Genomic DNA, 25,687 nt, shown 5'->3' with positions numbered 1-25,687 from the left:
CGACATAACCTGAAAGGCCGCTCAGCAAGGAAGAAGCCACTGCTCCAAAACCGCCATAAAAAAGCCAGACTACGGCTGGCAACTGCACATGGGGATAAAGATCGTATTTTTTGGAGAAATGTCCTCTGGTCTGATGAAACAAAAATAGAACTGTTTGGCATAATCACCATCGTTATGTTTGGAGGAAAAAGAGGGAGGCTTGCAAGCCGAAGAACACCATCCCAACCGTGAAGCACGGGTGTGGCAGCATCATGTTGTGGGGGTGCTTTGCTGCAGGAGGGACTGGTGCACTTCACAAAATAGATGGCATCATGAGGCAGGAAAATGATGTGGATATATTGAAGCAACATCTCAAGACATCAGTCAGGAAGTTAAAGCTTGGTCGCAAAAGGGTCTTCCAAATGGACAATGACCCCAAGCATACTTACAAAGTTGTGGCAAAATGGCTTAAGGACAACAAAGTCAAGGTATTGGAGTGGCCATCACAAGCCCTGACCTCAACCCTATAGAAGATTTGTGGACAGAACTGAAAAAGCGTGTGCGAGCAAGGAGGCCTACAAACCTGACTCAGTTACACCAGCTCTGTCAGGAGGAAAGGGCCAAAATTCACTCAACTTATTGTGGGAAGCTTGTGGAAGGCTACCCAAAATGTTTGACCCAAGTTAAACAATTTAAAGGCAATGCTACCAAATACTAATTGAGTGTATATGTAAACTTCTGACCCACTGGGAATGTGATGAAAGAAATAAAATCTGAAATAAATCATTCTCTCTACTATTATTCTGACATTTCACATTCTTAAAATGAAGTGGTGTTCCTAACTGACCTAAGACAGGGAATTTTTACTAGGATTAAATGTCAGGAATGGTGATTAAATGAGTTTAAATGTATTTGTAGGTGTTCCTCTTGACCAGATTGGAAATTACAGTGTGGAGGGCAATAGAGATTGCGTCATCTGTTGGGGCGATATGCAAATTGTAGTGCTTCTAGGGTTTCCAACAATTGGTATTTGTAGGTCAAGGTTAGTATTCCCGCTATGGCAATGCTATAATTATATGTAGAATATTTGGACATTTTCAGAGATCTGTTAATTTTGTTTCTGTTGACCCCATTTTTTTTATATTAGAGGATTTTTATGTGGAGATTTTAGGACGTTAGCGAGTGCTGAATGCTATTTAGCCTCACGTGCCAGGCCTGTAGGCTCAGATGCACAGCTGGTGAATTGGCCTTAGTTCCCAAGCTTCTAGTAACTACAATAATAGGCTATTTATTGCCCATCGTTTTGTTAAGTAGATTTTTGAGCATTCATTCTCCTTGTATAAAGGAATTAAGTCTATTTGGCATTCCATGTGTATACAATTATAACCCGTCATCTGGGTTTTAGGGCTTGGTATTTCTCAGGGCTGTGTGCAGTTGCCGCTGCACTCGCTGCCTCTTGGAATGGGATCTGTGTGTGTGTGTGTGTGTGTGTGTGTGTGTGTGTGTTGTGTCTGCTTTAGTAATAACTGACAGGTGAGCTGGAGTTACTGTTTGCATGCCATCGAACTACAGAGTCCCTCACTTTATTTCCTCAAAATGAATGTGGAAGGCACATCTTTCAAAAATGTCTCACTCCTAAAAAAGTATCTGACTTTCATGTAGACTTCTTATTCAAAGGACGGTTCCTCAGACATTTCTCTAATTTGTGTGCTGTCTCAATCGTTATGTTTCCTTTCCACATCAACTTCTCCCTAATAACAACTGAACCTCAGAGGACTTAGTGAACAAAATTCTGCAATGTAGTGGAAACTAGCAAGTCCTTTTACCTATGAGGGCATCCCTTTACACTTGTGGGAATTGCCATATATGGATGGGGCTAATTTGAAATGTTTCTTACAGAATAAATATGAAAAAGGAAATCCTATGCATAAGCGTGGTAGTAATTGAAAGGGAACTGTTTGGAGATTATTAGACCAACGTTGAGGACACAAGTTCACGTGACACACGAGTCCAAACATGAAACTGTTGATTTTATGTGCATTTTACATTTATTGTGCTTTTTGATGAATTTGGTGAAAACAAGATCTGAAAATACTCTGGATACATTCAGTAACATGATAAGAATATTCCTGGAGAATGTGGGGTGGGTGCAACATAAGACAACAAAATGACAAGGTTGAGGGAGAGGACTAACTGGTGTCTACAAGTGGCCACACAGTTTCTAGGTAATTTCAATGCACTTTTATGACTAAAAAAAGCATCTTCAACTATGAGGAACTATAGAAAGCACAACTGTAGTTGTTTTGAACACAACCCTGCATCCTCGCCATCACACAATTACTGTTGTGGTTTACACAATCCAAAAACTGACCATTAAAAATCGCAATCTGGGTCAGGTGGGCGTCATTTGTAAGCTTGTTCTATTGCCAACATGACTAGTTAAGTTACAACCACTTTACAATAGTGCATCTAAATATTTTAAGGGGGGGGGTTAGAAGGATTACTTTATCCTATCCCAGGTATTCCTTAAAGAGGTGGGGTTTCAGGTGTCTCCGGAAGGTGGTGATTGACTCCGCTGTCCTGGCGTTGTGAGGGAGCTTGTTCCCCCATTGGGGTGCCAGAGCAGCGAACAGTTTTGACTGGGCTGAGCGGGAACTGTGCTTCCTCAGAGGTAGGGGGGCCAGCAGGCCAGAGGTGGATGAACGCAGTGCCCTTGTTTGGGTGTAGGGCCTGATCAGATCCTGAAGGTATGGAGGTGCCGTTCCCCTCACAGCTCCGTAGGCAAGCACCATGGTCTTATAGCGGATGCGAGCTTCAACTGGAAGCCAGTGGAGAGAGCGGAGGAGCGGTGTGACGTGAGAGAACTTGGGAAGGTTGAACACCAGACGGGTTGCGGCATTCTGGATGAGTTGTAGGGGTTTAATGGCACATGCAGGGAGTCCCGCCAACAGCGAGTTGCAGTAATCCAGACGGGAGATGACAAGTGCCTGGATTAGGACCTGCGCCGCTTCCTGTGTGAGGCAGGGTCGTACTCTGCGAATGTTGTAGAGCATGAACCTACAGGATCGGGTCACCGCCTTGATGTTAGTGGAGAACGACAGGGTGTTGTCCAGGATCACGCCTTTCATTGGTGCCTTTTTCTTGAGAATGAAACAATTCACTTTTCTTGCCCCCATTCGTTTTACTTCGAGCGCATTCTTCCTCTGCCCAACAGAAACAAACAATTATCACTACACCACTTTTTTTTTAAATGTATTTTTATTTCACCTTTATTTAACCAGGTAGGCTAGTTGAGAACAAGTTCCCATTTACAACTGCGACCTGGCCAAGATAAAGCAAAGCAGTGCGACACAAACAACAACACAGAGTTACACATGGAATAAACAAACATACAGTCAATAATACAATAGAGAAAGTCTATATACAGTGTGTGCAAATGAGGTAGGATAAGGGGGGTGAGGCAATAAATAGGCCGTAGTTGGTGAAATTATTACAGTATGGCAAATTAAACACTGGTGTAATAGATGTGCAGAAGATGAGTGTGCAAGTAGCAGTACTGGGGTGCAAAGGAGTAAAATAAATAACAATATAGTGATGAGGTAGTTGGATGGGCTATTTACAGATGGGCTATGTACAGGTGCAGTAATCTGTGAGCTGCTCTGACAGCTGGTGCTTAAAGCTAGTGAGGGAGATGAGTCTCCAGCTTCAGTGATTTTTTTTTTGTTGCAGTTCGTTTCAGTCATTGGCAGCAGAGAACTGGAAGGAAAGGCGGCCGAAGGAGGAATTGGCTTTGGGGATGACCAGTGAAATATACCTGCTGGAGCGCGTGCTGCGGGTGGGTGCTGCTATGGTGACCAGTGAGCTAAGGTGGGGCTTTCTTTAGCAAAGACTTATAGATGACCTGGAGCCAGTGGGTTTGGCGACGGATATGAAGCGAGGGCCAGCCAACGAGAGCATACAGGTCGCAGTGGTGGGTAGTATATGGGGCTTTGGTGACCAAACGGATGGCACTGTGATAGGCTGCATCCAATTTGCTGAGTAGAGTGTTGGAGGCTATTTTGTCAATGATCGGTAGGATAATCCGTTTTACTAGGGTATGTTTGGATGCTTTGTTGTGAAATAGGAAGCCGATTCTAGATTTAATTTTGGATTGGAGATGCTTAATGTGAGTCTGGAAGGAGAGTTTACAGTCTAACCAGACACCTAGGTATTTGTAGTTGTCCACATATTCTAAGTCAGAACCGTCCAGAGTAGTGATGCTAGACGGGTGGGTAGGTGTGGGCAGCGATGGGTTGAAGAGCATGCATTTAGTTTTGTTTGCAGTTGGAGGCCATGGAAGGAGAGTTGTATGGCATTGAAGCTCATCTGGAGGTTAGTTAACAGTGTCCAAAGAAGGGCCAGAAGTATACAGAATGGTGTCGTCTGCATAGAGGTGGATCAGAGAATCACCAGCAGCAAGAGCGATGTATACAGAGAAAAGAGTCAGCCCGAGGATTGAACCCTGTGGCACCCCCATAGAGACTGACAGAGGTCCGGACAACAGGCCCTCCGATTTGACACACTTAACTCTGTCGGAGAAGTAGTTGGTGAACCAGGCTAGGCAGTCATTTGAGAAACCAAGGCTGTTGAGTCTGCCAATAAGAATGTGGTGATTGACAGAGTCGAAAGCCTTGGCCAGGTCGACGAATACAGCTGCACAGTATTGTCTCTTATCGATGGCAGTTATGATATCGTTTAGGACCTTGAGCGTAGCTGAGGTGCACCCATGACCAGCTTGAAAACCAGATTGCATAGCGGAGAAGGTAATGTCGGATTCAAAATGGTCGGTGATCTGTTTAACTTGGCTTTCGAAGACCAAAGAAAGGCAGGGTAGGATAGATATAGGTCTGTAGCAGTTTAGGTCTAGAGTGTCTCCCCCCTTTGAAGAGGGGGATAACCGAGGCAGCTTTCCAATCTTTGGGAATCTCAGACGATACGAAAGAGAGGTTGAACAAGCTAGTAGGGGTTGCAACAATTTCGGCGGATAATTTTAGGAAGAGAGGCCCAGATTGTCTAGCCCGGCTGATTTGTAGGGGTCCATATTTTGCAGCTCTTCTAGTTACCCTCACTGATTCCACATGGCCCAACTTTTTTTTTCACCCACCGTGAAACCACATATGGATCAGCCAAAAGGCAAGAGTCCACTTTTTCCATAAACTTCACTCCTACTGTCATAGCCTCTTCTTCATCCTGATCCTCGGTGCATACCTCAGTCTCCGATAACTTTACTGCACCTACCACCTCTGATACTTCACCCTCATTCACTTCCGTTTCTCCTCCTGTCTTCACCTCCCTCTGCTTACACTTTCTACCATTCTTATTTGACAAACCATCTCCCTTTTTTCCACCATTTTTATCCGGCTCAAGCTCACCCTCTTCTCCCTCCATTTTTCCCTCCATTCCTCCTCTGTTTTCCAAGTACACGTCTCCTTATGATAATACTGCCGCTCCTTCCTGACACCCATTTTGTACTTGCTTTCTCTAGGGACTCCATTTCAGTCGACATGATCTGCCCTGGTCCTTCTCACTCGGGCGTCATTAGTAAATGACGTGTACAGCGGTGGATCCCAAAATAAACGTATAAAGTGCTCAAAACAAATGAAATTGTTCAAAACATTTTATAGATAAAAAGATAAGTAGCATATTGTTTTTAAATGTGTGCATTTTCTCCTCCGACAATACAACATCTGATTCAAAGGGGGTGTGGCACATATCAAAACTCTGTGGTAGGATACACATGTGCTTCCTTGCCAAAAGGAGACTATCTAGGATGGGAGGACTGTCAACCGTTTGCCTTCACACTCCTCGACCACTTTATCGGTTTCGGGGTCACCCAGGAGGGAGGACCAACATTTTCTGAAACGAGAGAACCCCACGGCCTCAGAGTGGAAAAGGTCTGCTAAATACCTGTGACAAGTCCAATAAGACTTTAAACCACTAACACAGAGAAGCCTTCCCTTCTGAAGAAAATGAGCTGCCATTTTCCCTGTGGCCACTAGGTGTCAGCAGCATCAGATCCTCAGTAGTACTGACCCAGTTATCTGAACGCTGCCGCTGCATTTGAATGGTGACCCCATGTAGGTAATCAAAGCATTGCAGACCTTCCTTTGTGGTTGCCTCGTTCTTCCGCTCGAGCCTGAAAGGAAAACGAAAGCAAGAAAAAATTATGAATGGCTGGTTGTCAAATGCTGTCATACGTTGTTGTCTAGTCTGCATACTGGATGGGAACATCCAATTATGTCTCACACACACATACACATACAGGCACGCTAACATATGCACTCATTAAAGCGCTGACGAATAGACACTCGTCTACACGTATCTAACCTACACAACACATTGTTCCTTTCTATAGGCTACCTAGGCCTATTAGTTATTGTCCAAATGCTTTGTTCGCCTCGTGTAAAATGAAAGTGAATGCTCAAGTAAAGTAAGACACTGACTAATGAAGCTTACATTTAAAAAAAAATAAAGGGCACTTGTTTTGCGCAATTGAACATCCACGGCAAGTGAAGTGGGAACCTTTGTTCTTGCAATATGGCAGTTTAATTGACCACTTTCTTTGCACATTTTTCATCCTCTTACTTCTCCTATGTAGCTGCTTCTGGAAGGTTCAGCCCATAGAATTATGGATGTTCTTTCTTTCTATTTCTTTCTCGCTCGCGCTCTTTATTTCTTTATCTCGCTCCTTCTTTCTCTCTTGTTCTTTCTCTCTCGCTCAAGGATGGCCACACTCCTCTCACACTTATTTTCAGTTGCCTAGCAACCCAGAGGAAAGGCCTTGCTTACTTGGGTGGTACTTGTTCCCATTCGGGCGGGGGTAGGGTAGGAGGGGTGTAGATGAGATGGGGGGACATTGTTTTGAGTTAAGTTATGGTTCAATATTGTTTACCCTAGCACTGATTAGGAACCCACTCCTAGATAAACTGATCCTAGATCAGATTGTTGGTTGTTCTAGTCAGATGAGCTATGAGGGAAAAGCTGACATTATAGCAGCTGTAGATGCCCGTGATTACAGCTGGGTATTGTTTCTATTAGAGCTGATCCTGTGCAGTCAGTCCTCTTCTCTTATTCCTCCTCTCTCCTCCCCTCCCCCGGCGCAGTGTTTCAGACCCCAGGAGATGTCTTTAGTAGATGGGGAGGGATGGAAGAGAAAGGAGAGGGGGTGGCTGGGTAGAGGGGGGGCGGTGCTGCCTCCGCCTGAAGGACAAAGACGTTGGGTTTTGGCGAGGGACGAGAGGGAGCCACCATGTGTGAGGGACAAAGGAGACGAGGCAAAATGTCTCTCTCTCTCTCTCTCTCTCTCTCTCTCTCTCTCTCTCTCTCTCTCTCTCTCTCTCTCTCTCTCTCTCTCTCTCTCTCTCTCTCTCTCTCTCTCTCTCTCTCTCTCTCTCTCACAGAGCTAGGCCTAATCCTAATGCTGCTAGCTCACTCAAGTCCTATATTCAAATGCCAGTTAGGGCTGTCTGTCTGACATGACAGCAAGTAGGCATGTTACATGTAGACCCACTACTAATACACACACACACACATCATGAACACCCTTGACTATTACATAAACACCCAGTATAGCCCCCTAAATACACACATACTCATTGTCTCATATTCACACCAAGGTGGGGCCAGTACAAAAAAAAAATGCATGAAATGAAATGTATGCATTCACTACTGTAAGTCGCTCTGGATAAGAGCGTCTTCTAAGAGCGTCTGCTAAATGACTAAAATATAAATGTAAAAAAAAAAATCTATTCGTTTTAAGATATTTTTTTTAGTTTCAGTTAGTTTTCAGATCCATTTAAAGTTTTCTAAAACCATTCCTATTTAGTTTTTATATTATTTAGTGTTAGGGCCAGAAAGAAGCCTATGCATGGGAGGCTAGGAGCCAAGTATGTGTTGTATAGTTTGTGTTTTTGGGGATGTCACTTCTTGCCACTGTGGGGCTGTAATGCGTAAGGCGATGGGACAGGTCATACAGTATGTTAAGTTTAAACGTAGACTAAGCAAGATGACATTGATGTACAAAGTAAACCGTTGTAGTGTGTCAATTTCCGCAACAACCAGGAGTGTTGAAGTGCAACGCTAAAGTTGAACGCTGTTTTGGTCCAGTAGCTACCACGTTGTAGCAGCGTGAAGCACCCGTGCACTAGTGATGCGCGGGTTGACTCATAACCCGCAGTCCCACGGTTATATCAGCAGTGCGCGCAGGTTTAGGGTCATTAAATATTGTGTGGTTTAAGGTCGGGTGGGTGGCGGGCGGGTTGAATAAAGAGAGAACAATTCCTTAAATACATAATTTTGAGTTTTATTTTTACAGGGACAGTGCATTAATCAATGTTTCAGTAAAAGGGCCGGTTTTACCCAGCCAGAAGGGCGGGGGTGTATGCCTATGATTAACGAGTCGTGGTGTGATCATAACAACATACAGGAACTCAAGTCCTTTAATTCACCTGACCTAGAATTCCTTACGATCAAATGCCGACCGCATTATCTTCCAAGACAATTCTCTTCGATTATAATCACAGTGTATACCCCCCCCCAAGCAGACACCTCGACGGCCCTGAAAGAACTTCTTTGAACTCTATGTAAACTGGAAACCACATATCCTGAGGCTGCATTTATTGTAGCTGGGGATTTTAACAAGGCTAATCTGAAAACAAGGCTCCCTAAATGTTATCAGCATATCGAATGCGCGACCCAGGCTGGCAAAACCCTGGATCATTGCTACTCTAAATTCCACGACGAATATAAAGCCTTCCCTCACCCTCCTTTCGGCAAATCTGACCATGACTCCATTTTGTTGCTCCCAGCCTATAGATAGAAACTAAAAAAGGAAACACCCGTGCTCAGGTCTGTTCAGTGCTGGTCCGACCAATCTGATTCCACGCTTCAAGATTGCTTCGATCACGTGGACTGGGATATGTTCCGGATGGCATCGGACAATAACATTGATGTATACGCTGATTCGGTGAGCAAGTTTATTAGCAAGTGCATCGGTGATGTGGTACCCACGGTGAATATTAAAACATTGCCCAACCAGAAACCGTGGATTGATGGCAGCATTCGCGCAAATCTGAAAGCGCGAACCACTGCTTTTAATCATGGCAAGGCGACCGGAAACATGACCGAATACAAACAGTGCAGCTATTCCCTCCGCAAGGCAATCAAACAAGCTAAGCGTCAGTATAGAGACAAAGTAGAGTCGCAATTCAACGGCTCAGACACGAGATGTATGTGGCAGGGTCTACAGTCAATCACGGACTACAAAAAGAAAACCAGCCCCGTCACGGACACTGATGTCTTGCTCCCAGACCAACTAAACAACTTCTTTGCTCGCTTTGAGGACAATACAGTGCCACTGACACGGCCCGCTACCAAAACCTGCAGGCTCTCCTTCACCGCAGCCAACGTGAGTAAAACATTTAAACGTGTTAACCCTCGCAAGGCTGCCGGCCCAGACGGCATCCCTAACCGCGTCCTCAGAGCATGCGCAGACCAGCTGGCTGGTGTGTTTACGGACATATTCAATCAATCCCAATCCCAGTCTGCTGTTCCCACATGCTTCAAGAGGGCCACCATTATTCCTGTTCCCAAGAAAGCTAAGGTAACTGAGCTAAACGTAGCACTCACTTCCGTCATCATGAAGTGCTTTGAGAGACTAGTCAAGGCTCATATCACCACCCTACCTGACACCCTAGACCCACTCCAATTTGCTTACCTCCCCAATAGGGCGACAAACGACGCAATTGCAATCACACTGCACACTGCCCTATCATCCAGAAGGCGAGGTCATCAAAGCTGGGACCGAGAGACACAAAAACATATTTTATCTCAAGGCCATCAGACTGCTATACAGCCATCACTAACATTGAGTGGTTGCTGCCAACATACAGACTCAATCTCTAGCCACTTTAATAAATAATAATTGGATGTAATAAATGTATTACTAGTCACTTAACAATGCCACTTTATATAATGTTTACATACCCTACATTACTCATCTCATATGTATATACTGTACTCTATACCATCTTGCCTATGCTGTTCGGCCATCGCTCATCCATATATTTATATGTACATATTCTTAATCATTCATTTACACTTGTGTGTGTGTGTGTGTGTGTGTATAAGATAGTTGTTGTGAAATTGTTAGATTACTTGTAAGATATTACAGCACGGTCGGAACTAGAAGCACAAGCATTTCGCGACACTCGCATTAACATCTGCAAACCATGTGTATGTGTCACGTCCTGACCAGTGTAAGGGTTATTTGTTATTGTAGTTTGGTCGGACGTGGCAGAGGGTATTTTGTTTATGTGGTTCGGGGTGTGTGTATTATGTAGAGGGTAGTTGATTTATGTATTCCGGGGTTTTTTGGTCACTGCTCTATGTTAGTCTATTTCTATGTTCTTTCTAGTTAGTCTGTTTCTATGTTTAGTTAATTGGGGTGTGGACTCTCAATTGAAGGCAGGTGTTGTCTAGTTGCCTTGGATTGAGAGTCCTATATATCAGAGTGTGTTTGTGTTTGTAATTTGTGGGAGGTTGTTTCTTGTTTAGCTGTCTATGCCTGACAAGACTGTCTTTTCGTCGTTCATCATTGTTGTTATTTTTGTATACGTGTTTGTTTGGTTTTCCTTCTTTCGCCTATTAAAAGAAGATGAGTATACAACCCGCTGCGTTTTGGTCCTTTTCCAGACGACAACCGTGACAGTATGTGACCAATAAAATTTGATTTGATTTGAAAGGCTTTTGGGAACGGGCAGAAAAAGTTCAGATCAATCCACGGAGACAAAAAATACAATGTTGGAGTTTAATTCAATAAGATGATAACTGTGATATGGAAAGTTGAAAGAGAAGGGAGGGCCAGAAAAGTAATGTTTGGAAAAGATTTGGTGAAGTGGTAAAAGAGGATGATGGCGAGGCACTATACAAATTCTACAGTCACAAGAATGAGACTTCAAAAAGGGAAGTTCAAGGGAAGTGTAACCTACTGATCAGATACTGGAAACTGAAATCTGGACACTCACTGCAGGTTTATAACCGCTCACATAGCCTTAATATTTATTAACTACTGCAGAACGAATCATTTCTTGCAGTAGCCTAAAATGATACACCAAATGTGGGCAACATTTTGACATGGAAGTAGGAGTGGAGAATTATTTTAGATTTTTTTTCAGCATCTTGAGAGAATCCGAACGCTCAGTTAGATACCGTCTGTAGAAGTGCTATCTTTATCAGCATCGTAAAAGCTGATTAGTATTTCATTCACGTAAAATATGCATCCAAGGCGAAATCAGAAACATGTTGGGTTGTTTTCACAGCTTTTTATTTCCTTACAACCGGTCAAAACATAAACTTAACATAATTCATGAGTGGTGGTGGAGTGGTGCCAAGAAATTAACCTCTCCCTCAATGTCAACAAAACGAAGGAGCTGATCGTGGGCTTCAGGAAACAGCAGAGGGAGCATGCCCTTATCCACATCGACGGGACAGCAGTGGAGAAGGTGGAAAGCCTCAAGTTCCTCTGCGTACATATCACTGACCATATGAAATGGTCCACCCACACAGACATTTCAACCTCAGGAGGCTGAAGAAATTCTGCTTGGCCCCTAAAACCCTCACAAACTTTTACAGATGCACAATTGAGAGCATCCCGTTCGTCTGCCCAATGCATCACCAGGGGCACACTGCCTGCCCTCCAGGACACCTAACAGCGCCCGATGTCACAGGAAGGCCAAAAACTTCAACAAAGACATCAACCACCTGAGCCACTGCCTTTTTTAACTTCCTACAGCTCTCCACCCCCCCACCCTCAAAATAAAGAATAATTGTCTAGCACTGACTTTGCTGCTAACTACTTTAATGAAAGAACATTGCTTGCTACAACTGTGGTATGTGGTTGTCTCACCTAGTTAAGATGAATGAGCTAATTGTAAGTCACTCTGGATAAGAGCGTCTGCTAAAAGTGTAAATGATTGGCCTGTTCCCAGTCCCGCTTGCGAACTCCAGCGCCCCTCTTTCCTCCTCTCTCCCTCCGTCCATATCTCCCTCCCCTTCTCCCTCTCTCCAGCAGCAGTCTGTCAGTGTTTCGCAGGGCTCCTGACGTCACTCTCTGTTTGCATAGCTATTGTCTTACCCATCGGGCTGCCTACCATGGCTCCAGGATTGCAGTATCTGCTTTCAGCTTTTTTTCCCAGGGGCAGTCCAGAGAGATAAATAAACAGAGGAGGAGAGGACAAGAGAGGGAGAGGACAAGAGGAGAGTAAAGCAAGAGCTAACGTAGCTACAGCAGGAAGGCTGCTACTTCTGCGTCTGGGTTTTAAAATACACCTTTTCTGTGGAGGAGAGTTTCTCTTCCCTCTCGTGAGGCCCCTGTTCGGCAGCTGAACCGTGTGTGTGTGTGTTTTGTGAGCAGTGTGTGTATGTGGAGGAAGCCCGTTTAGCGGCAACGGGAGCACCGACTGAGTGAGCGGAGCATCTGGGCGTCTGAGAGCGAGGGCCGGCTGGCTGGCTGGCTGCACTGTGTGCTTTGATGACCCCCTCTGTGTAGCTGCCTGCTCAACCCCCCCCCCCCTCCCCCTCTCTCTCTGTCCCCCTTTTCCCCTCTCTCCTATCTCCATCGCAGCTCCCGGCCCAGCCATGTTTGGCACAGAGTCCTCATGTAAGTACCGTACCGCCATCGTCCAGCCTCGTCTGTCTTTCTCTCTATGTGGTGTGTTGTTGTCTGGTGTAACAGTGTCTGCTCCCGCTCTTCTGGGCTCTCGCTCTCCTCTCTCCATCCCTCTCTTTTTCCCCTCTCTCTGACCTTTCTGTTGTTCTCCATGTTTCCTGGTGGCAGATTGCTCGGCAAGAAAGCTGGGATCTACCATTTTGCATAAAGGGCCAATGATAGCTGGTCGTTATACAAATATCCATATCTCCTCTGTCAATCCCTTCCTCTGCCTTCCCCTCCCCTTTATTCCTCTTTTCCTCACTATTCCTCAGTATTCCTGCACGTCACCATGTTTATCCCAGACTTATCCTGTTATGCTGTTTATAGTCTCTTTTCACCTTTCTAAATGGAATGGCTTTTCTAGCTAGACTGAAATATACACCATTACTGTCTCCTCTCTCTCTCTCTGTGCATGTTGTGTGTGCGTGCATTCCACGTGACTTTTTTTTTATAGATGGATAGATCATGATTTTCTACAGTTTGCTTTCAACAACCTCCTGCCATTGCAGGCAGTTCTGTCTCAATCGCTCTCCTGCTCAGTCAGGAGACATTGAGAGGGGTGGATGTAGCATGTAGCATTTACACATGCTGAGCTAAGGCATAAAGATGCTACTGCTAGTGAGGCTGTGATGGCATCAATGTTTGGGTGGGTTTTGAGAGGGGTGAATGTAGCGTTCCCACATGCAAAACATAGAATGTAGGCTATGCTATGATCTCTATCTTAGGCTAGCTAGATAGCACCAGTGTCTGGATGGGTTTTGTGTGGGTGGGCTCTTCACTGTAGACTGTACCCCCCCTCACCCCCATTTTGAGGAGCTGTCACCATGATCTTCAGGTGGTCCGCTGTTCAATCTAGTCTCCTTCCCCCTCACCCTGTCCTGTGTCCCCAATGATCATCCTCATTATGCCACGAGGAATATCCACTCTGATCTAATAGAAACTGTTGTGACTGCACAGAGACAAAGTTAGGATACTTCATTTTTCTCTCCTGAAATTTAGATTAGAGATTGCATGCAACAGTCCAGCAACAAGAGTCATTTTCTGTTACTGGCTTCTAAACAGATGAGTGGAGTACTCAGTCGTGCATCATAATGCTGCTTCTTCATATCAAATGAATTTAATATTTTCATTTTACAGAATGTATGACTGTTAAGTGGATAAGGATGTTCTGTTATCTATCTGGAAATTTGATTTCAACTGTTAGTCTGCTGTGGAACAGGACCCCAAAGATCGTCCTGACCTGACCGGCTGTTTTCCAGAAGAACTTAGTGTAGGTCTGTAGCCAAAAGGTGCATAACCGTAGGACCATTACCTGCCCCTATTAATCAACTGCTACTACAATGCTTAGTCTACCTGGGTAGTGTGTCACAAAGCAGAGTAGAGCTGGGACGATAAACCAAAAATGATCAAGACACAATACCGATCGCCTATCGCAGGCATTTTTCTGATATCGTCCATTACGTTAAGTAGCCTATAGTAGAGAAATGTGAAGTTTGAAATGAAATCAGGTTTCTAATATGGGTGATTTGTTCATGGGACAATTGATTGCTACAACCATCAAACTAGTAGTTTTAAAGGATAATAAAATAAACTGTGGTGCACATTATTATAAATGTTATCGTTCTATCGTTATTGTATCAATTCAGGCAATTTATTGCGATATGGATTTTTGTCCATGTTGCCCAGCTCTAAAGCATAGTCCGTTAAGTCAGCCAGCTGTCTACATCAGGGCTCTACAACCCTGTTCCTGGAGAACTACCTTCCTGTAGGTTTTCACTCCAACCCTGATCTAGCGCACCTGATTCTTATAATTAGTTGGTTGATAAGCTGAATCAGGTTAGTTGCAACTGGGGTTGGAGTGAACCTACAGGAGTGTAGCTCTCCAGGAAAAGGGTTGGAGTGAACCTACAGGAGTGTAGCTCTCCAGGAAAAGGGTTGGAGTGAACCTACAGGAGGGTAGCTCTCCAGGAAAAGGGTTGGAGTGAACCTACAGGAGTGTAGCTCTCCAGGAAAAGGGTTGGAGTGGACCTACAGGAGTGTAGCTCTCCAGGAAAAGGGTTGGAGTGAACCTACAGGAGTGTAGCTCTCCAGGAAAAGGGTTGGAGTGAACCTACAGGAGTGTAGCTCTCCAGGAAAAGGGTTGGAGTGGACCTACAGGAGTGTAGCTCTCCAGGAAAAGGGTTGGAGTGAACCTACAGGAGTGTAGCTCTCCAGGAAAAGGGTTGGAGTGGACCTACAGGAGTGTAGCTCTCCAGGAAAAGGGTTGGAGAGCCTTGGTGTACATACACTGAAATATACTTAACTTTGTAGTTTTTATTTTTTTCGGTTCTAGTTCCAGATAAAGATTGTATTATGGGTGAGTGTTACTGCTGAGGAGAGATGACTCCTGTAGGTCCACTGTATATTGATCGTGTTTCAGAAGTCTTTTGTCCACCTGCTGCTGGTGGACTGTGGGTCAACCTCTCCCTCATTTGCATTCCTATGTTGATTGCTTTGTAGTGGTGAGCATGGTTTCTTCCATTGTTGCATAGCTAACAACAGCAGGGGACCTGGTTAGGTTTGTGCTTGGACTTTTCAGTGCCTGAGGGGAGAACGGCTCATAATAATGGCCGGAACGGCGCATATGGAATGGCATTAAACACCTGGAGACCATGTGTTTGATACCATTCCACTAACTCTGCTCCAGACATTACCACAAGCTTGTTCTCCCCAATTAAGGCGCCACCAACCACTAGTGCAGTGTCAAACTGACTGAACCTACGTTCAGACCAATGTCATTACACTTACCAAACCTCAGACGCAACATACTTAGAGCACATACTTCATGTGTTGTGAATGTTTAACATTTTATAAACAGCCTTAATTTAACTGGACCCCAGGAACAGTAGGTGCTGCCTTGGCAGGAACCAATGGGGATCCATAATAAATACAGACACTTGTGTTTTTTAACCAAATAACTCTGACTAGCATGAACTACAAACGGACTGCAATAACTACATACAGACTTCAAAAACTAGCTCCAACAGACTACGTGCACAGCATTGCAGACACAACTTACCACATACTCAGTCACAACAAAATACAGTGCTTAGCCTGTAAACAGGTGTATTCGACCCCAGTCAGTGTAACCAGAAACAACGTATCCCCTCCAGACATTTTAAGTCCACCGTTACCTCCACACTTACAGAGCTCATGTTAGGACAGCTATCCCAAAGATGGACCACAGCCCGTCGTTTCAAATGGTAACAAATGAGTCATAGTGGGCAGAACAAGCAAGGAGATGGGCAGAGCCAAGCATGAGCTAGCGTGATCCTATTGGCCTGTTCTGGCAAGACATTTGCATATTTATTTTAGGGAACGCCTACTCTGTGAAGTGCGCGTGTGTAATAACTCAATTCACCTTTGCACTCCTAAACAATGCCATTCTTTAAACTTTGGCAAAGGGTAAAGTCTACAAAACTTTATCCACTCTGTTTGTAACATATTCTAGTTTTGGGAACAGAAAACTGTGTTGAGATGTTTCATCGGTGAGAACATTTGCAGAATGTCGGCCAAAATCCGTCTCGTTCCATCTTCTCCCACTGCCGGCCACTGGGCTTGGAAACACCAAGTGGATGCTTCACATTTATACATCTGGTGAAATATCTGTCTCATTGTTCTATTTGTGGCTATCCCCTGCCTTCCCCTGCATCGCCCATCTCCCACCAACATATATACACACACACACACACAAGGGTCAGGGAGGAGGTCATTGACCTGGCAGTTGGGTAGCTAACAGAATAGCTACATGGACTATCTGAGCTGACTCTGAAATTGTATTCGATTTTTGCACTCTCTATGCATACTCACAGGACTCTACATACTTAATCACACTGACACTCCAACACACATTTAACATGCACACACATTTACACTGACTCCACACGTACCTCCAGTATACCTGCACATTGTAAATATGGTATTGGGACTGACCCTGTATATAGCTTCTTACTTTTTCCTATTTTTATTTCTCATGTTTTTGTTCTACCTTATGTTATTTTTTGGGCTACATTGATATTGATTACTGCGTTTTTGGGTTTGGAACTTGCAGGAAAGGCATTTCACTGTCCTTGTGCATGTGACATTAAAACTAGAATTGTATTAGGTTTGGGTTTTGACCTCACATCGTCTTACCTGGTTTCATTCTGATGGCCTTTTGCCCTGCACTGTATGTAGAGGTTACTAGGAGAAATACTCTTAGAACTGGTGGATGTACATAGCAGAGCAGCAAAGAAGGCTGAAGGTGCTTTGTGTTGGTTCTGACAGGATGTAGTGTGAGCCGGCCACAGCCACACAAGTCTGACACCGAGTTCATGCCACCACATTACTGTGTGTAGTCTTTTGCCATCATATTAGACTGAACCACTCAACTGAGATACTTTATAGACCAAGAAAACTAATCTTATAATGGCGTCTTTGTGTATGCTTTGTGTGAATCCATGCATTTTAAAGGGCTTCACACATCACACCGAATGTGAATCTCCCGTTTCGTCTACCGATCATTCAGCGCGCTGTTGACGTCTGTGATGGCTGATATTTTCTCGCGGTTAGTACTCTGTTCGCAAGTACTCTCGGCTGCAAGCGCTATTGGTGTGTTCCAGCCTTTAGTGGTTGATGTGACCTGTAGATAAAGACAATGTGTAATTGGTGGATTCATCTCTGCCTCAGTATCCAGCTTGGGCATGAAAACTGCTAACCATATGATATTCAAATCAAATTTGTCATATGCGCCGAATACAACCGGTGTAGACCTTACCGTGAAATGCTTATTTGCAAGCCCTTAACCGACAATGCAGTTCAAGAAAGAGATATGAAAATATTTACTAAAGTCAAAAATAAATAAATAAAAAGTAACACAATACAATAACAAGGCTATATATTATAATGTTAACATGACTACAAGTATTTAAAAAAAATAAATTACAATTATTTTTAACCAGGTAGGCTAGTTGAGAACAAGTTCTCATTTACAACTGCGACCTGGCCAAGATAAAGCAAAGCAGTGCGCCAAAAACAACACAGAGTTACACATGGAATAAACAGACGTACAGTCAATAACACAATAGAAAAATCTATATACAGTGTGAGCAAATGTAGTAAGATTAGGGAGGTAAGGTAATAAATAGGCCATAGTGGTGAAATAATAACCATTTAGCATTAACACTGGAGTGATACATGTGCAGATGATAATGTGCAAGTAGAGATACTGGGGTGCAGAAGAGCAAAAATAAATAACAATATGGGGGTGGGCTATTTACAGATGGGCTATGTACAGGTGCAGTGATCGGTAAGCTGCTCTGACAGCTGATGCGTAAAGTTAGTGAGGGAGATGTCTCATTTTGTTAATGACATCGCTAAAGTCAAGGATCGGTAGGATAGTCAGTTTTATGAGGGTATGTTTAGCAGCATGAGTGAAGGAGGCTTTGTTGCGAAATGTGAAGCCTATTCTAGATTTAATTTTGGATTGGAGATGCTTAATGCGAGTCTGGAAGGAGAGTTTACTGTCTAACCAGACACCTAGGTATTTGTAGTTGTCCACATATTCTAAGTCAGAACCGTCCAGAGTAGTGATGCTAGTTGGGCTGGCGGGTGTGGGCAGCGATTGATTGAAGAGCATGTATTTAGTTTTACTAGCATTTTAAGAGCAGTTGGAGGCCACGGAAGGAGTGTTGTATGGCATTGAAGCTCGTTTGGAGGTTTGTTAACAGTGTCCAAAGAAGGGCCAGAAGTATACAGAATGTTGTCATCTGCATAGAGGTGGATTAGAGAATCACCAGCAGCAAGAGCGACATCATTGATATATATACAGAGAAAAGAGTTGGCCTGAGAATTGAACCCTGTGGCACCCCCATAGAGACTGCCAGAGTTCCGGATAACAGGCCCTTCAATTTGACACACTGAACTCTATCTGAGAAGTAGTTGGTGAACCAGGCGGGGAGTCATTTGAGAAACCAAGGCTATTGAGTCTGCCGATAAGAATGCGGTGATTGACAGTCGAAAGCCTTGGCCAGGTCGATGAAGACGGCTGCACAGTACTGTCTTTTATCAATGGCAGTTATGATATCGTTTAGGACCTTGAGCGTAGCTGAGGTGCACCCATGACCAGCTCGAAAACCAGATTGCATAGCGGAGAAGGTACGGTGGGATTCAAAATGGTCGGTGATCTATTTGTTAACTAGGCTTTCGAAGACTTTTAGAAAGGCAGGGCAGGATAGATATGGGTCTGTAGCAGTTTGGGTCTAGAGTGTCTCCCCCTTTTAAGAGGGGGATGACCGCGGCAGCTTTCCAATCTTTGGTGATCTCAGACGATATGAAAGAGAGGTTGAACAGGCTAGTGATAGGTGTTGCAACAATTGCGGGAGATAATTTTAGAAAGAGAGGTTCCAGATTGCCAAGCCCAGCTGATATGTAGGGGTCCAGAGCTGTTGGCCAGGGTATGGGTAGCCAGGTGGAAAGCATGGCCAGCCGTAGAAAAATGCTTATTGAAATTATCGTAGATTTATCGGTGGTGACAGTGTTTCCTAGCCTCAGTGCAGTGGGCAGCTGGGAGGAGGTGCTCTTATTCTCCATGGACTTTAGTGTCCCAAAACTTTTGGGAATTTGTGCTACAAGATGCAAATTTCTGTTAGGAAAGCAAAGGCTAGCTCTTTCAAACTGACTGTATATTGTTCCTAACTTCCCTGAAAAGGTGCATATCGCGGGGCTAATCGATGCTAATGCAGTACGCCACAGGATGTTTTTGTGCTGGTCAAGGGCAGTCAAGTCTGGAGTGAACCAAGAGCTATATCTGTTCTTCTACATTTTCTGAATGGGGTATGCTTATTTAAGATGGTGAGGAAAGCACTTTTAAAAGAATAACCAGGCATCCTCTACTGACGGGATGAGGTCAATATCCTTCCAGGATACCCGGGCCAGGTCGATTAGAAAGGCCTGCTCGCTGAAGTGTTTTAAGGAGCGTTTGACAGTGATGAGGGGTGGTCATTTGACCGCGGACCCATTACGGATGCAGGCAATGAGGCAGGGATCGCTGAGATCCTGGTTGAAGACAGCAGAGGTGTATTTAGAGGGCAAGTTGATCAGGATGATATCTATGAGGGTGCCCGTGTTTACAGATTTGGGGTTGTACCTGGTAGGTTCCTTGATAATTTGTATAAGATTGAGGGCATCTAGCTTAGATTGTAGAACGGCCGGGGTGTTAAGCATATCCCAGTTTAGGTCACCTAACTGTACGAACTCTGAAGGTAAATGGGGGGCAATCAATTCACATATGGTGTCCAGGGCACAGCTGGGGGCTGAGGGGGTCTATGACAAGCGGCAACAGTGAGAGACTTATTTCTGGAGAGATGGCTTTTTAAAAGTAGAAGCTCGAACTGTTTGGGCACAGACCTGGATAGTAAGACAGAACTCTGCAGGCTATCTCTGCAGTAGATTGCAACTACGCCCCCTTTGGCAGTTCCATCTTGACCTAAAATGTTGTAGTTGGGGATGGAAATTACAGGATTTTTGGTGGCCTTCCTAAGCCAGGATTCAGACACGGCTAGGACATCAGGGTTGGCGGAGTGTGCTAAACCAATGAATAAAACAAACTTAAGGAGGAGGCTTCTGATGTTAACATGCATGAAACCAAGGCTTTTACGGTGACATAAGTCAACAAATGAGAGCGCCTGGGGAATAGGTGGGGTACTGGGGGCCACAGGGCCTGGGTTAACCTCTACATCACCAGAGGAGGAGTAGGATAAGGGTATGGCTAAAGGCTATAAGAACTGGTTGTCTCGTGCGTTGGGAACAGAGAGTAAAAGGAGCAGAATTCTGGGCGTGGTAGAATAGATTCAGGGCATAATGTACAGACAATGGTATGGTAGGATGTGAGTACAGTGGAGGTAAACCTAGGCGTTGAGTGACGATGAGAGAGATTGCATCTCTGGAGGCACCAGTTAAGCCAGGTGAGGTCTCCGCATGTGTGGGGGGTGGGACAAAAGAGCTATCTAAGGCATGTTGAGCGTGACTGGGGGCTCTTCAGTGAAATAAAACAATAAGGACTAACTGAGACAGCAGTAGACAAGGCATATTGACATTAGAGAGAGGCATAAAGCAATCACAGGTGTTGATCGTGAGAGCTAAGACAACAAGTAAATGGCGATGAGAGGGTAATTTAGGTATGCATAGGACCTGAGTTCGAGGCTGGGGCCGACAGATAAACAAAAAGAGGTGCCACGTTAGTGAATAGTCCAGCAGGCAGCTGTGTAGCCGAGTGATCATAAGGTCCAATGAACAGCAATATGTGAGTCAGGGAGCCGTTCGGTAGTCAGTACTACGCTAGGCGAGCGGGAGACAACGGCGTTCAGAAAGCTAGCGGGCCAGGGCTAGCGGGTGGGTCTTTAGCGACATCGCAACGGAAAAGCCTTTTCATATTTGCACAGTACAATATACTCCCATTATAAGATTGATGCTCATATGTAGGTCTAGCCTATACAATGTACCTAGCTGGAGTGCGCAGTGAGATGACAACATATGAACAATACTTATTCAACTGAGAATATAATACGCCTATCACTGACAACATACAGTTGAAGTTGGAAGTTTACATACACTTAGGTTGGAGTCATTAAAACTCATTTTTCAACCACTCCACAAATTTCTTGTTAACAAACTATAGTTTTGGCAAGTCGGTTAGGACATCTACTTTGTGCATGACACAAGTAATTTTTCCAACAATTGTTTACAGACAGATTATTTCACTTATAATTCACTATCACAATTCCAGTGGGTCAGAAGTTTACATACACTAAGTTGACTGTGTCTTCAACTTCTTATGGAACAGTGGGATGCTAGCGTCCCACCTTGACAACATCCGGTGAAATTGCAGAGCGCCAAATTCAAATTAAATTACTGTAAATATTTAACTTCATTAAATCACAAGTGCAATACATCAAAATAAAGCTTATCTTGTTGTTAATCCAGCCAAGGTGTCAGATTTCAAAAAGGCTTTACGGCGAAAGCATACCATGTGATTATCTGAGGACAGCGCTCACACAAAACATTACAAACAGTAACCAGCCAAGTAGAGGAGTAACATAAGTCAGAAATAGCGATAAAATTAATCACTTACCTTTGATAATCTTCATATGGTTGCACTCACAAGACTCCGAGTTACCCAATAAATGTTAGTTTTGTTCGATAAAGTCACTCTTCATATCCAAAAACCTCAGTTTTGTTAGCGCGTTTTGTTCAGTAATCCACTGTCTCAAACAACATCCGGTGAAATTGCCGAGTGTGAAACTCAACAGAATAGAAATTCTCATAATAAACATACATGAAAGATACAAGTGTTATACATCAGCTTAAAGATAAACTTCTTGTTAATCCAACCACTGTGTCAGATTTCAAAAAGTCTTTACGGCGAAAGCAAACCATGCTATTATCTGAGAACAGCGCCCAGTAGACAAATCATTGCAAACAGTAACCAGCCAAGTAGAGGAGTAACAAAAGTCAGAAATAGTGCTAAAATGTATCACTTACCTTTTGATGATCTTCATATGGTTGCACTCCCAAGACTCCATGTTACACAATAAATGTTCGTTTTGCTCGATAAAGTCACTCTTTATGTCCAAAAACCTCGAAAAATTTAAAAACTACCATAAAAGTTCATAGAAACATGTCAAACGATGTTTATAATCAATCCTCAGGTTGTTTTTGTCATAAATAATCGATCATATTTCAATCGGACAATAGCTTGGTCAATAGAAAAGGAAAAACAAGAAAGCTACGCTCCCGGTCACGCGCAGGACTCATGTCTGGAAATTTCCACTGTCCTCTCATTGAAAGTGGTTTTTCTCCCTCATTTTTCAGATTAAAAGCCTGAAACAATGCCTAAAGACTGGCCACATGTAGTGGAAGCCATAGGGACCGTGAACTGGGTCATAAGTCTTTGTATGGTGGATAGGCTTTCAATGGAAAAACAGCCATTTCAAAATAATAGCATTTCCCGGATTTTCTCAGGTTTTCGCCTGACATATCAGTTTTATTATACTCACACATTATTTTAACAGTTTTGGAAACTTTAGAGTGTTTTCTATCCAAATCTAACAATTATATGCATATCCTAGCTTCTGGGCCTGAGTAGCGGGCAGTTTACTTTGGGCACGCTTTTCATCCAAAATTCCGAATGCTGCCCCCTATCCCAAAAAAGTTAAACAGCTTGGAAAATTCCCAAAAATGTCATGGCTTGTCATGGCATGGTTATTTGACATAATTTGAGTCAATTGGAGGTGTACCTGTGGATTTATTTCAATGCCTACCATTAAACTCTGTGCCTCTTTGCTTGACATCATGGGAAAATCAAAAGAAATCTGCCAAGACTTCAGAAAAAACTATTGTAGACCTCCACAAGTCTGGTTCATCCTTGGGACCAATTTCCAAATGCCTGAAGGTACCATGTTCATCTGTACAAACAATAGTACGTAAGTATAAACACCATGGGACCACGCAGCCATCATACCGCTCAGGAAGGAGATGTGTTCTTTCTCCTAGAGATGAACGTACTTTTGTGCGAAAAATGCAAATAAATCCCAGAACAACAGCAAAGGACCTTGTGAAGATGCTGGAGGAAACCAGTACAAAAGTATCTATATCCACATTAAAACAAGTCCTATATCGACATAACCTGAAAGGTCGCTCAGCAAGGAAGAAGCCACTGCTCCAAACCCGCCATAAAAAAGCCATGGGTCTTCCAAATGGACAATAGACCCCAAGCATACTTACAAAGTAGTGGCAAAATGGCCTAAGGGCATCAAAGTCAAGGTATTGGAGTGGCCATCACAAGCCCTGACCTTAATCCCATAGAAAATTTGTGGACAGAACTGAAAAAGTGTGTGCGAGCAAGGAGGCCTACAAACCTGACTGTTACACCAGCTCTGTCAGGAGGAATAGGACAATTCACCCAACTTATTGTGGGAAGCTTGTGGGAATACTTATTTTTCCACCATCATTTGCAAATAAATTCATAAAAAATCCTACAATGTGATTTTCTGGATTTTCTTTTCTCATTTTGTCTGTCATAGCTGACGTGTACCTATGATGAAAATTACAGGCCTCTCTCATCTTTTTAAGTGGGAGAACTTGCACAATTGGTGGCTGACTAAATACTTTTTTCCCCCACTGTACATACATACATACATACATACATACATACATACATACATACATACATACATACATACATACATACAGTGAGGGAAAAAAGTATTTGATCCCCTGCTGATTTTGTACGTTTGCCCACTGACAAAGAAATGATCAGTCTATAATTTTAATGGTAGATTTATTTGAACAGTGAGAGACAGAATAACAAAAAAATCCAGAAAAACGCATGTCAAAAATGTTATAAAATGATTAGCATTTTAATGAGGGAAATAAGTATTTGACCCCTCTGCAAAACATGACTTTGTACTTGGTGGCAAAACCCTTGTTGGCAATCAGAGGTCAGACGTTTCTTGTAGTTGGCCACCAGGTTTGCACACATCTCAGGAGCGATTTTGTCCCACTCCTCTTTGCAGATCTTCTCCAAGTCATTAAGGTTTCGAGGCTGACGTTTGGCAACTCGAATCTTCAGCTCCCTCCACAGATTTTCTATGGGATTAAGGTCTGAAGACTGGCTAGGCCACTCCAGGACCTTAATGTGCTTCTTCTTGAGCCACTCCTTTGTTGCCTTGGCTGTGTGTTTTGGGTCATTGTCATGCTGGAATACCCATCCACGACCCATTTTCAATGCCCTGGCTGAGGGAAGGAGGTTCTCACCCAAGATTTGACGGTACATGGCCCCGTCCATCGTCCCTTTGATGCTGTGAAGTTGTCCTGTCCCCTTAGCAGAAAAACACCCCCAAAGCATAATGTTTCCACCTCCATGTTTGACGGTGAGGATGGTGTTCTTGGGGTCATATGCAGCATTCCTCCTCCTCCAAACACGGCGAGTTGAGTTGATGCCAAAGAGCTCCATTTTGGTCTCATCTGACCACAATACTTTCACCCAGTTGTCCTCTGAATCATTCAGATGTTCATTGGCAAACTTCAGGCTGGCATGTATATGTGCTTTCTTGAGCAGGGGGACCTTGCGGGCGCTGTTGTCACAACTGTTGTCACCTTCTCACCAAGCTGCTTGGCGATGGTCTTGTAGCCCATTCCAGCCTTGTGTAGGTCTACAATGTTGTCCCTGACGTCCTTGGAGAGCTCTTTGGTCTTGGCCATGGTGGAGAGTTTGGAATCTGATTGATTGATTGCTTCTGTGGACAGGTGTATTTTTATAAAGGTAACAAGCTGAGATTAGGAGCACTCCCTTTAAGAGTGTGCTCCTAATCTCAGCTCGTTACCTGTATAAAAGACACCTGGGAGCCAGAAATCTTTCTGATTGAGAGGGGGTCAAATACTTATTTCCCTCATTAAAATGCAAATCAATTTATAACATTTTTGACATGCGTTTTTCAGGATTGTTTTGTTATTCTGTCTCACTGTTCAAATAAACCTACCATTAAAAGTATAGACTGATCATTTCTTTGTCAGTGGGCAAACGTACAAAATCAGCAGGGGATCAAATACTTTTTTCCCTCACTGTACATAATTACATACATACATACATACATACATACATACATACATACATACATACATACATACATACATACATACATACATACATACATCCATACGATATGAATAATGTAAGATATGTAAACATTATTAAAGCGGTATTGTATAAAGTGGGTCTCAATGATTGGGTCTCAATGTAGGCAGCAGCCTCTCTGAGTTTGTAATTGCTGTTTAGCAGTCTGATGGCCTTGAGATTGAAGCTGTTTTTCATTATTTCGGTCCCAGCTTTGATGCACTTGTACTGACCTCGCCTTCTGGATGGAAGCGGGGTGAACAGGCAGT

General features: G+C 43.7%; 1 protein-coding gene across 4 annotated transcripts in view; it reads left to right on the top strand.

The window, feature by feature from the left end:
• The window catches only part of LOC106561549 (suppressor of tumorigenicity 7 protein homolog), a 70,624-nt gene that overhangs the window by 9,117 nt on the left and 35,820 nt on the right, over positions 1-25,687 (top strand). The window contains exon 2 of one of the 4 annotated variants that reach the window (XM_014125635.2): positions 12,641-12,676. The exons of 2 other annotated variants lie outside the window; for them this stretch is intronic. In XM_014125635.2, coding sequence (XP_013981110.1) covers positions 12,655-12,676 — 22 coding nt within the window. In that variant the 5' untranslated portion in view covers positions 12,641-12,654. Of the gene's footprint in view, positions 1-12,080; positions 12,677-25,687 lie in introns of those variants that run through there. One more of the 4 variants, XM_045688440.1, reaches the window with a different exon arrangement.

This window comes from Salmo salar, chromosome ssa10 (genome assembly GCF_905237065.1).
Source record: "Salmo salar chromosome ssa10, Ssal_v3.1, whole genome shotgun sequence".
In the NCBI taxonomy this organism is placed as follows: Eukaryota; Metazoa; Chordata; class Actinopteri; order Salmoniformes; family Salmonidae; genus Salmo; species Salmo salar.
This window is presented reverse-complemented; position numbering and strand designations above follow the sequence as displayed.